Raw genomic sequence first — 12304 nt, 5'->3', positions numbered from 1 at the left:
TCACCACACGGACTGTAGCGGCTCAAGAAGAAGGCAGCCCACCATGACCTCCTCAACGGCAACTAAGAATGGGCAATAAATGCTCGCGATGCCCATATCCCAAGAATGAAACAAAGAATAAGTATTGTAGAAACATGAATAACAGTACAACATTTTACTTACCAGGGTATGGGATACGAAACCAATCAGCACGCCTGATAACGTCACTCTTTATATCTGTTCTTGCATGATATCCATAAGAATCAGGATCATCAGGAAAGATGTTAAAATACGTCAGTAGAAGACAAATGGTCCATGAAACGACAATCCCAAGAAGCACCTGCATATAAAATAAAATAAAAACACATACTTAGAATTCTCAGGCTGTTTTGAAATAGTTGCAAACCCCTGATTACTGGCAAACAGACAGTGGCCAGAGAACCAGCCCTCTCTAACTCTCCATGACAAGTTCTCACCACTGTCACTTGACAATATGTGCTGGGAACCTAAGAACAAGAAGAGGAAAATCAACCCATTACAATTTGGGGTTTGGATTTTCAACCAGCAATTTTACATTTTGGTTCACAGGAAAGAGATAGGCCTCGAAATTGGATCGCATGCAAATCGGAGTTCGATCCAGACACATCACATGCTGCCCGCACCTAAAGACTCCACTGGCAGGGCCCACGACAGGTTAGTCCGCCGGTCTTCGTACAGTGCCGGTGAGGTTTGGGTGCCAGTCAGGGCCCCCCACCCCGGAGGCAGCTCGCTGGTCGCGGGGTGGTTGCTGGGAAGGTAGCTCCAGGGGTAAGTCCAGGAATGGTGTCAATCGGGGTGCGGGGTGGGGGTTTGGGGGTGAGCACGGGCCAGCAGTGGCCCACAGTTTTAATATGGAGCCAAGATGAGCACTCCTGCTCCTACTGGCTCTACAGTCTGGTAAGTAAAATGTTTGACAGTGTCAGCTGTGGCTCAGTGGGTAGCACTCTGGCCTCTGCATCAGAAGGTTGTGGGTTCAAGTCCCACTCCAGTGCAGTACGGAGGTGCTGCCTTTCGGATGAGACATTAAACTGAAGCCTTGTTTGCTCTCTCAGGTGGCGTAAAAGATCCCATGGCACTATTTCAAAGACAAACAGGGGTATTATCCCTGGTGTCCTGGCCAATATTTATTCCTCAATCAACATCACCAAAACAGATTATCTGATCATTATCACATTGCTGATTGTGGGAGTTTGCTGTGTGCACATTGGCTGCTGTGTTTCCTACATTACAACAGTGACTATACTCCAAAAGTACTTCATTGGCTGTAGAAGCGCTTTGAGATGTCTGGTGGTCGTGAAAGGTGCTATATAAGTCTTTCTTTTAGCAGGCAGCCTCCAGCAGCTTCTTTAAAGACCGTTGGTTTGGATTCTTTTCACCTGACAAAACTGACTGCATAGCATATGCTGCAGTTAGTAAGGAAACATTTTTGCAAAGGTGCCTGGAATAGCCATTAGACCCCTAATTTTCACAGGCAATGGTTCTAATGGCAGTTTCAGGCAGGTGCCTGGGCACAAAGCGTTTTAACCAATATGTCATGCAGCGCATACCTGTTGTGGATTGAGCGTGCACATCACACCCCATATTGGACCTTCCATCGCCTGCTTTGTGCCTGAAAAACGTGCTCTGCACAATCTAATTTCTAGACCACAGTTTCTATAAACAGACCAATTTTCTTTTGAACAACAACCTATGTCTTCTGAGTAACATGCATGAGAAAATGGACTACAAATTGGTTTGCTCCCGGAAATGGGTGCGGGGATCGTGATACGTGATTAACCTGTGCCCGTTTGAAAAACTGCAGGCAGCATGCGAACTTCATGCTGCCTGCTCATTTCCATGATTGTGGCGTTCAGCCCAGCACTGAATGTGCTGCTGAGTGGCTGAACGCTCAGCAGGGGACTCAAGTTCTTGCGAGGCTAGCTCCAATTAAATCTAGCCTCCACGTCTTAAAGACAGTCTGCACATCTTAAAGGAGAGGTGCATTCTGCCTGCAGTAGACCTTCGAACTAGCTGGGAAAGACAGTGGAAAAGAACAATTAATGATGGCACAACAGGAGAGAGAGGATGCACCAAGTTTCTCCGATGCAGCATTGGCAGCCCTGGTGTAGGAGGTCAATAGTAGGAGACAGATCCTCTGTCCACAGGGGTCCAGGAAGCCCTCCAGACAACAGAGCAAAATGCAGTGGGAGCAGATAGCCACTGTGGTGAATGCTGGCAGTATAATCCCGAGGACCTGGGCTCAATGTCATTGCACAGAGCATGGAGCCCATGCTTTCCAGCATGGAAAGGGTGGGCAGATCCATTAGCGCACTTGTGGACCCAACCATTAAACAACGTCTGATGGCTGATGTCTCAGCTTCCACTGAAGCTCGAGCACAAGCCATCCAATGTCTGAGGAAGCTCAGACTTCCGTCATGCAAGGTCAGACTGCTCCTATCGTGGATGGGTTTACCAGTGTTCAAAGGGCTTGCAGGGTATCACAGCAGTCCAGCAATCTGTGCTCCAACAGATGGCTAGGAATGCTGAGGTGCCGCCCCGTGGGAGTGGCAGTGGCTCCGTGGAGCGCGAACCTGCTGTCTTCTCTCAGGATGACAGCATTCGTCCTCCACTACTACCACTCCGCCAGTGTGCCTGCTGTTGCCTGTCAGCCAGTCAGCCCAGACTGCTGCGGCCCATGCTGAAATGGTGCAGTCTAAAGCCAGACCTACTAACCCCAGAGCTCTCGAAGTCATCCTACAAGGCCATCTGCAGTGTCCCCGATGGAAAGTCAGCAATCTTCCACCAGCCATGCTGCAGCCACTGGGCTAGCACTGTGTGGGAGCACTAGGACAGACAACGGCACATGGAAGACAGGCACTAAGGGAATGCACAAGGGTGATTAGCTATTTTGTTATGTAATGTTGGATGCATTGATGGATACATTTGGATTGAAATGTTTCTTTTGAGGTGGCTTTTATTTCAGCATTGTGGCCAAGAGAACGCTGTGCTGGTCAGTAACAGAGGGAACGTAAAGTGTGGGACAGATCCCGGCAGCAAAAGGCTGTCTGGGTTGCCTCCTCCCAACTGCTTCCTCCTCTTCTTTATCCTCCTCATTTGTCATGTATCTTACATTATTATATATAACTGTATCCTAACATGCTATACATGACTGTAATAACATATGACCTGTAACCACCAGCATACCTTACCACCAGGGGTGCACTTGCAAGAGATAGGTATATAAGGACAGGTCTCAGGCAAGTGCAGCATTCCAGAGCTGTGAAATAAAGGTGCAGGTCCAGAGTGACCTTGACTTCACTACATGCCTCGTGTGACTCTGTACTGAGGGGACAGGACTTTACAGTGGCGACAAGTTACGGGATTACAGAATCCACAGAATGGCGAACAACGGATCAGATGAAAAGCACAATGCGGGAGACAATTGGGAGGACTTTATAGAAAGGCTCCAGCAAAGCTTTGTAACCAAAAACTGGTTAGGCGACGATAAGGCAGACAAGAGAAGAGCCCATCTCTTGACCAGCTGTGGCTCGAAAACATACACTTTAATGAAGGATCTGTTGGCACCCGAGAAACCAGCAAGCAAGTCGTTTGAAGAATTGAGCACACTGGTAAGAGACCACCTGAAGCCAGCGAGCAGCCTACACATGGCCAGACACAGGTTCTACAACTACAGACACTGTGTGGGCCAGAGCATACCCGACTTCGTGGCGGAACTTCGGAGGTTGGCTAGTTTATGTGAGTTCTCTGATGAACTGAGGAGAGAATTGCTGAGAGACTTTTTCATTGAAGGAATAGGCCACGCAGGCATATTCCAAAAGCTCATAGAGACCAAGAACCTGACCTTAGAGGCAGCAGCACTGGTTGCACAGACATTCTTGGTAGGGGAAGAAGAAACGAGGTTGATTTACAATGCAGGTACGACAACTAACAAAATATCGGAACAAGAAGTTCACAGCACTAAACAAGCTGCTACCCCCACACACAGACAAAACCAGGAAAACAGGCTCTCGACAGCATGCAGAAGCCATCAAGGGCCACAGGAATGGCCGTTCACACCTCATCAACCCACAATGCGAGCAATCAACTACAAACTGAGAGAAGCTCAAGAGAGATCAGCCAGACGCAGCTCATTCTTTGGGAACACTTTGAACAATGGAACAGGTCTGTGCTGGAGGTGTGGGGGTGGGCACTCGTCAAGGGGATGTCGATTTCAGCAGGCTGTTTGCAGAAATTGTGAATATACAGGGCATTTGGCCCACATGTGCAAAGAAATGACAGCTTGGCTGGTATACGAATCGGATGGGTCGGAAAGTGGACCAGAAGATGGTGGGGACAGTACCCGGGACACCGATGTACAGCGGGTCAACATGATCAATGGCCGCTGCTCCTACAACAGGACGCCTCCTATAATGATGAGGGTCCTACTCCATGTCAACATGGAGCTGGATACGGGAATGAGTCAATCTCTCATGGGCGCTCAACAATTTGAACAACTATGGCTGCATAAAAGAGACAGACCAAAACTCACAAGGGTCGACACCAGACTAAGGACCTATACCAAAGAAATCGTACCAGTCCTCGGCAGCGCCATGCTCTCTGTCACACACAAAGGGACTTCCTCTGTGGATTGTCCCCGGAGACCCCCCAGCACTGCTGGGGAGAAGCTGGCTGGCAAAACTAAACTGGAAATGGGATGATAGCCATGCCATGTCATTAGAGGAACGGACCTCCTGCTCAACAGTTATAAAGCAATTTGAACATCTCTTTCAGCCAGGTGTGGGCACTTTCAAAGGGGTTAAAGTCAAAATCTACATCACACAGCATGCTAGACCGGTCCATCACAAGGCCAGAGCTGTACCCTATGTGATGAGGGAAAAAATTGAACACGAACTAGACAGGCTTCTGCGGGAAGGCATTATATCACCTGTGGAATTTAGCGACTGGGCAAGTCCCATCGTCCCAGTCATGAAGCCTGATGGATCTGTACAAATCTGTGGGGACTACAAATCTGCCATAAACAGAGTCTTCCTACAGGACCAGTACCCACTGCCCAGAGCGGAGGACTTATTTGCCACATTGGCTGGAGGTAAACTTTTCTCAAAATTAGACCTCACATCTGCGTATATGACGCAAGAATTGACCGAGGAATCCAAGCTACTCACCACCATCAACACACATCGAGGCCTTTTCATGTACAATCGATGCCCGTTCGGCAGCTGCCATATTCCAGCGCAACATGGAGAGTCTGCTCAAGTCCATCCCGGGGACGGTTGTATTTCAAGACGACATACTTATCACGGGCAGGTAAGTACTAAAGCGGTTGGATCGGGTAGGCCTACGAGTCAAGAAATCCAAGTGCCTGTTTCTCGCACCCGAGGTTGCATTTTTGGGCAGAAGGATTGCCGCTGATGGAATCCGCCCAACAGAGTCCAAAACAGAAGCAATTCGCCTGGCAGCCAGACCCCGGAATGTCTCAGAACTGCGTGCCTTTCTCGGGCTACTCAATTACTTTGGGAACTTTATGCAGAACTTAAGCACGCTGCTGGAGCCTCTCCACATGCTACTCAGGAAGAGGTGCGATTGGTTTTGGGTGGACGTCCAGGAACGCGCCTTCAATAAGGCACGCAACCTTCTGTGTTCCAACAGTGTTTTGACTTTCTTTGACCCAGGTAAAAAGCTAGTTCTCACATGCGATGTGTCAGCGTATGGGGTCGGGTGCGTTTTGCAACATGTCAATAGTGCGGGCAAATTACAACCCATAGCTTATGCCTCCAGGTCATTTTCACGGGCGAAGCACGGGTACGGAATGGTAGAGAAGGAGGCGCTCGCGTGCGTGTGCGGTGTCAAAAAGATGCACCAATACCTTTTCGGGGCCAAGTTCACATTAGAAACCGACCACAAGCCCCTCACGTCCCTCCTATCCGAGAGCAAGGCAATAAGCGCCAACGCCTCGGCGAGAATTCAATGGTGGGCACTCATGTTGGCGTCCTACGACTATACCATAAGGCACAGACCAGGCACAGACAACTGTGCCGACACACTCAGCGGGCTACCCCTGGCGACCACGGAAGGGTCTGACGAACAGGACTGTGAGATAGTCATGGCAATCAATGCCTTTGAGTCCACAGGTTCGCCCATGATGGCTTGCCAAATCAGAGCCTGGACGGCCAGCGACACCGCGTTATCCTTAGTAAAAAGATGTGTCCTAACCAGTGACTGGGCAGAGGCTCGCGATGCCTGCCCCGAGGAATTAAAACCCTTTCACAGGCGCATGCATGAGCTATCACTACAAGCAGACTGCCTGATGTTGGGCAGCCGAGTAGTCATGCCTCTGCGAGGCAGAGAGGCATTTGTCCGGGAGCTCCACCATGAGCACCCAGGGATCGTTCTCATGCAGGCCATAGCAAGATCTCACATCTGGTGGCCTGGTATTGACGCGGACTTGGAGCTCTGCGTCCGAAGGTGCACCATTTGTGCCCAACTCAGCAATGCTCCCAGGGAGGCTCCACTGAGCCCCTTCCCTGGCCTACTAAACCGTGGTCGCAGGTGCACGTAGACTATGTGGGCCCATTCATGGGCAAAATGTTCCTCGTAGTTGTAGATGCATTTTCAAAATGGATCGAATGCACCATTTTAAACTCGAGCACAACCTCCACCACTGTGGAGAGCCTCGCAACCATGTTTGCAACGCACGGAATCCCTGACATATTGTTCAGTGACAATGGTCCGTGCTTCACCAGCGCAGAATTCCAAGACTTTATAATTGACCACGGCATAAATCACGTCAAGACGGCATCGTTCAAGCCGGCCTCCAACGGCCAGGCGGAGAGAGCAGTGCAAATCATTAAACAAGGCATGCTTAAAATCCAAGGTCCCATGCTGCAGGGTCGCCTGTCGCGACTGCTGCTGGCATACAGATCTTGTCCGCACTCACTGACTGGGATCCCCCCCGCGCAACTGTTGATGAAAAGGACTTTAAAAACAAGGCTCTCATTGATCCTCCCAGACATGCACGAAATCGTTGAGGCAAAGCGCCGTAAGCTGACTGAGTACCATGACAGAAATTCGAGGGGGAGATGGAATGTGATAGGGGACAAAGTGTTTGTACTAAACTAAGGCAGCGGTCCCAAATGGCTTGCAGGGACAGTAACGGGCAAGGAAGGAAACAGGCTACTGGTAGTACAAATGGACAATGGCAAAACCTGTCGGAGGCATGTAGACCAAGTCAAAAGCAGACTTACCAACAACACTGCGGAACCAGAGGCAGACTACAATGTGGAACTCGCACCACACCTGGTGGACAGACAGAGGGAACAACCTGAGGAAAGGGCAATCCCAACAGACAGCCCAGGCGAGTCAACAACAATCACACCAATTGAAACAGACAGCCCAGGCGAGATACCAGCAACCACACCCAAAGAAAAACAGACACCAAGGCAAACAACTGAACCACAACTCAGACGCTCCACGCGAGAGCTTGGACCACCTGAGAGACTGAACCTATAAAGACAATAAGACCTTGGGGGAGGGTGATGTCATGTATCTTACATTATTATATATAACTGTATCCTAACGTGCTATACATGACTGTAATAAGATATGACCTGTAACCACCAGCAATCCTTACCTCCAGGGGTGCACTTGCAAGAGACAGGTATATAAGGACAGGTCTCAGGCAAGTGCAGCATTCCAGAGCTGTGAAATAAAGGTGCAGGTCCAGAGTGACCTTGACTTCACTACATGCCTCGTGTGAACCTGTACTGAGGGGTCAGGACTTTACATCATTCTCCTCAGCTGGTCGCCGTACGCCTGGTAGCAAGGGCTGTGCCCTCATGGGGGCCAGGTTGTGGAGCAGGCTGCAGACCATGACGAATTTTGAGACGCACTCTGGTGACTGCTGCAGAGCTCCTTCAGAGCAGCCCAGGCAGTGGAAGCATTGTTCAACGACCCCAATGGTCTGCTGTATCAGGTTCCATGTGGCAGCATTGCTCTCATGCTGCCCACGTGCGGTTGAGTTGCGGAGCGGAGTAATGAGCCAGGTGGTTAGCGGATAGCCCTTGTCGCCAAGTAGCCACCCTCTGGTTTGTCTTGGTGGCTCAAAGATTGAGGGAACAGCAGACTGGCTCAAAATAAAAGCATCAATACTACTGCCAGGATACCGGGCATTCACTATTATGTGCTGACCATGGGCACACACCAACTGCACCTTCAGCGAGTGATAACCTTTGTAGTTGCAGTAAGTCTCAGCATTTATATGTGACGCCCTGCACCATGGGGTTGCCCGCTATCCTGGCAAAGTCATGTACATGCTCTGCCTGCTTCTCTCTGGTCAGAGAGAAGACATGAACTCCCCTGACCTGGCATAAAAAGCGTCACCTCTCTCATGCAGCAGTGGACGACAAAATGGGAGCTAATAAAAATGTTGCCTGCTCCAGCCTGGAAAAATCCTGATGCGAAGAAATTCAGGGCCACGGCCACCTTCACAGCTTCTGGTAGTGCTGTCCCAGCCCAGGAGTGAGCCGAGGAGTCTGGTTGCAAGAAGTGGCAGATTTCTGTGAGCACCTCCTTTGTAAAGCGTAGATGTCTCAACACTGCTCCTGGCTCAGGCTGAGGTAAGAGAATTGCTCTTAGAAGATCTTTGGTGGATAAGGACTCCTGCTGAGAGCCCTTCGCCCCCTCCTCCCTCTGTGAGCAGCTTAGCCTCTATTTTGCTGCCTCTGCTCCATCTCCCTGCCAAGCTGCAGACCAAAGGGGGATAACAACAACAGTACCTGTGACAGGGAGCAAGTAGTCTGACCAGAACCCTTGAAGTCAGAAGTAAGGCCTTCTCCACTTGCAGTACCACTCCCTGTCATCTTACCAACTTTAAACAACTCTGAAAAGTTCCTAACACTTCCACAAACATACACAGAGCTGGTAGAAATTAATCAGCAACTCACCTGAAAGTGGTTGCTGATTCCTTTAAATATCGCTGGTAGGGGGTCCTTGAAGCTGCTGATCAAATGTTCAGCTGTGCGAGGTTAAGACAGGGTGTTAGTTCGAGTGTTGAGGGCGAAAATGGCAGCGCTGGCATCAAATCAGTGCTGCACGCTGATTGACAGCACAATCTGCCTACTCTACATACTTCTGATGCATGATCCCAGCAGATTGGAAAACTGCAAATGTAACGCCCATATTTAAAAAAGCAGGAAACTATAGACCAATAGCCTAACATCTGTCGTTGGGAAAATGTTGGAGTCCATTATTAAGGAAGCAGTAGCAGGACATTTGGAAAAGCATAATTCAATCAAGCAGAGTCAGCATGGTTTTATGAAAGGGAAATCATGTTTGACAAATTTGCTGGAGTTCTTTGAGGATGTAACGAGCAGGGTGGATAAGAGGGAAACCAGTGGATATGGTGTATTTGGATTTCCAGAAGGCATTCGATAAGGTGCCACATAAAAGGTTACTGCACAAGATAAAAGTTCACGGGGTTGGGGTAATATATTAGCATGGATAGAGGATTGGCTAACTACAGAAAACAGAGAGTCGGGATGAATGGGTCATTTTCCAATTGGCAAACAGTGACTAGTGGGGTGCCGCAGGGATCGGTGCTGGGGCCTCAACTATTTACAATCTATATTAATGACTTGGATGAAGGAACCGAGTGTAATATAGCCGAGTTTGCTGATGCTACAAAGATGGGTGGGAAAGCAAATTGTGACAAGGACACAAAAAATCTGCAAAAGGATATAGACAAGTTAAGTGAGTGGGCAAAAATTTGGTAGATGGAGTATAATGTAGGCAAATGTGAGGTAATCCACTTTGGCAGAAATAATAGAAAAGCAAATTATAATTTAAATGGAGAAAAATTGCCAAGTGCTGCAGTACAGAGGGACATGAGGGTCCCTGTGCATGAAACACAAAAAGTTAGTATGCAGGTACAGCAAGTAATCAGGAAGGCAAATGAAATGTTGGCCTTTATTGCAAGGGGGATAAAGTATAAAAGCAGATAAGTCCTGCTGCAACTGTACAGGGTATTGGTGAGGCCACATCTAGAGTACTGCGTGCAGTTTTGGTCTCTGTATTTCAGGAAGGGTACACTGTACTTGCATTGGAGGCTGTTCAGAGAAGGTTTGCTAGATTGATTCCAGAGATGAGGGGGTTGACTTATGAAGATAGGTTGTGTAGGTTGGGCCTATACACAGAAGAATGAGAGGTAATCTTATCAAAACATATAAGATAATGAGGGGGCTCGACAAGGTGGATGCAGAGAGGATATTTCCGTTCATAGGGGAAACTAAAACTAGGGGACATAGTCTCAGAGTAAGGGGCCGCCCATTTAAAACTGAGATGAAGAGGAATTTCTTCCCTCAGAGGGTTGTAAATCTATGGAATTCTCTGCCCCAGAGAGCTGTGGAGGCTGAGCTATTGAATATATTTAAGGCAGAGATAGACAGATTTTTGAGCGATAAGGAAGTAAAGGCTTATGGGAAGCGGGTAGGGAAGTGGAGCTGAGTCCATGATCAGATCAGCCATGATCTTATTGAATGGCGGAGCAGGCTCGAGGGGGCAAATGACCTACTCCTGCTCCTATTCCTTGTGCTCTTATGTTCTTATGATCCTAGTGCCGATGCTAATGCCCTCACCAAGGTGGCGTCTGGAACGGCCTGCATCAGAAGTGTCTATACCATTTTTGACTCAAAGCGGCATCCGTAGTGCCCAAACAATAGGTGCTACACAATTGAATTTGTAGCCCTTAACTACAGTATATCATGCCAGAAACCATGTGGAATATACTGCAGTTAAGGAGTCATTTATAATCCATTTCACACTGCCCATACATTGTACTTCAAAAGACAGTAACTACTATACTGTTCATCATCATCATCATAGGCAGTCCCTCGGAATCGAGGAAAACTTGCTTCACTCCGGAGTTCTTTGGTGGCTGAGCAGTCCAATACGAGAGCCACAGACTCTGTCACAGGTGGGACAGATAGTCGTTGAAGGAAGGGGTGGGTGGGACTGGTTTGTCGCACGCTCTTTCCGCTGCCTGCGCTTGATTTCTGCATGCTCTCGGCGTTGTGACTCAAGTTGCTCAGTGCCCTCTCAGATGCACTTCCTCTACTTAGGGCGGTCTTGGGCAAGGGACTCCCAGGTGGCAGTGAAGATGTCGTACTTTATCAAGGAGGCTTTGAGGGTGTCCTTGTAGCGTTTCCACTGCCCACCTTTGGCTCCTTTGCCATGAAGGAGCTTCGAATGGAGCACTTGCTTTGGAAGTCTCGTGTCTGGCCTGCGAACTATGTGGTCTGCCCAGCGGAGCTGATCGAGTGTGGTCAGTGCTTCAACGCTGGGGATGTTGGCCTGGATGAGGACGCTGATGTTGATGCGCCTGTCCTCCCAGGGGATTTATAGGATCTTGCGGAGACATTGTTGGTGATATTTCTCCAGCAACCTGAGGTGTCTACTGTATATGGTCCATGTCTCTGAGCCATACAGGAGGGCGGGTATTACTGCAGCCCTGTAGACCATGAGCTTGGTGGCAATTTTGAGGGCCTGGTCTTCAAACACTCTTTTCCTCAGGCGGCCGAAGGCTGCACTGGCGCACTGGAGGCGGTGTTGGATCTCGTCGTCGATGCCTGCTCTTGTTGATAGGAGGCTCCCGAGATATGGGAAGTGGTCCATGGTGTCCAGGGCCACGCCGTGGATAGTGATGACTGGGGGGGCAGTGCTTTGCGGTGAGGAAAGGCTGGTGGAGGACCTTTGTCTTACGGATGTTTAGAGTAAGGCCCATGCTTTCGTATGCCTCAGTAAATACATCGACTATGTCCTGAAGTTCAGCCTCTATGTGCGCAGACGCAGGCGTCGTCCGCGTACTGTAGCTCGACGACAGAGGTTGGGGTGGTCTTGGATCTGACCTGGAGACGGCGCAGGTTGAACAGGTTCCCACTGGTTCGGTAGTCTATTTCCACTCCAGCGGGGAGCTTGTTGACTGTGAGGTGGAGCATGGCGGCGAGAAAGATTGGGAAGAGGGTTGGGGCGATGACGCAGCCCTGTTTGACCCCGGTCCGGACGTGGATTGGGTCTGCGGTGGATCTGTTGGTAAGGATCACGGCCTGCATGCTGTCGTGGAGCAGGTGGAGGATGGTGACGAACTTTTGGGGGCATCCAAAACGGAGGAGGACGTTCCATAGACACTCGTGGTTGACAGTGTCAAAGGCCTTTGTAAGGTCGAAGAAGGCCATGTATAAGGGCTGGTGCTGTTCCCTGCATTTTCCCTGTAGCTGTCGCGCTGCAAAAATCATGT

The 12304-nt window shown here is 49.4% G+C and overlaps 1 protein-coding gene across 1 annotated transcript in view; it reads right to left on the bottom strand.

Moving 5' to 3' along the window:
* Positions 1 to 12304, bottom strand: part of slc23a4 (solute carrier family 23 member 4) — a 102311-nt gene that overhangs the window by 30917 nt on the left and 59090 nt on the right. Inside the window, exon 7 of the mRNA XM_070901656.1 lies at positions 163 to 319. Within this exon, the coding sequence (XP_070757757.1) occupies positions 163 to 319 (157 nt within the window). The remainder of the gene's footprint in view (positions 1 to 162; positions 320 to 12304) is intronic.

The sequence above is a fragment of the Pristiophorus japonicus genome, chromosome 15, assembly GCF_044704955.1.
Source record: "Pristiophorus japonicus isolate sPriJap1 chromosome 15, sPriJap1.hap1, whole genome shotgun sequence".
Taxonomy (NCBI): Eukaryota; Metazoa; Chordata; class Chondrichthyes; family Pristiophoridae; genus Pristiophorus; species Pristiophorus japonicus.
Note: the sequence above shows the minus strand (reverse complement) of the source record. Positions and strands in the feature narration are given on the sequence as shown.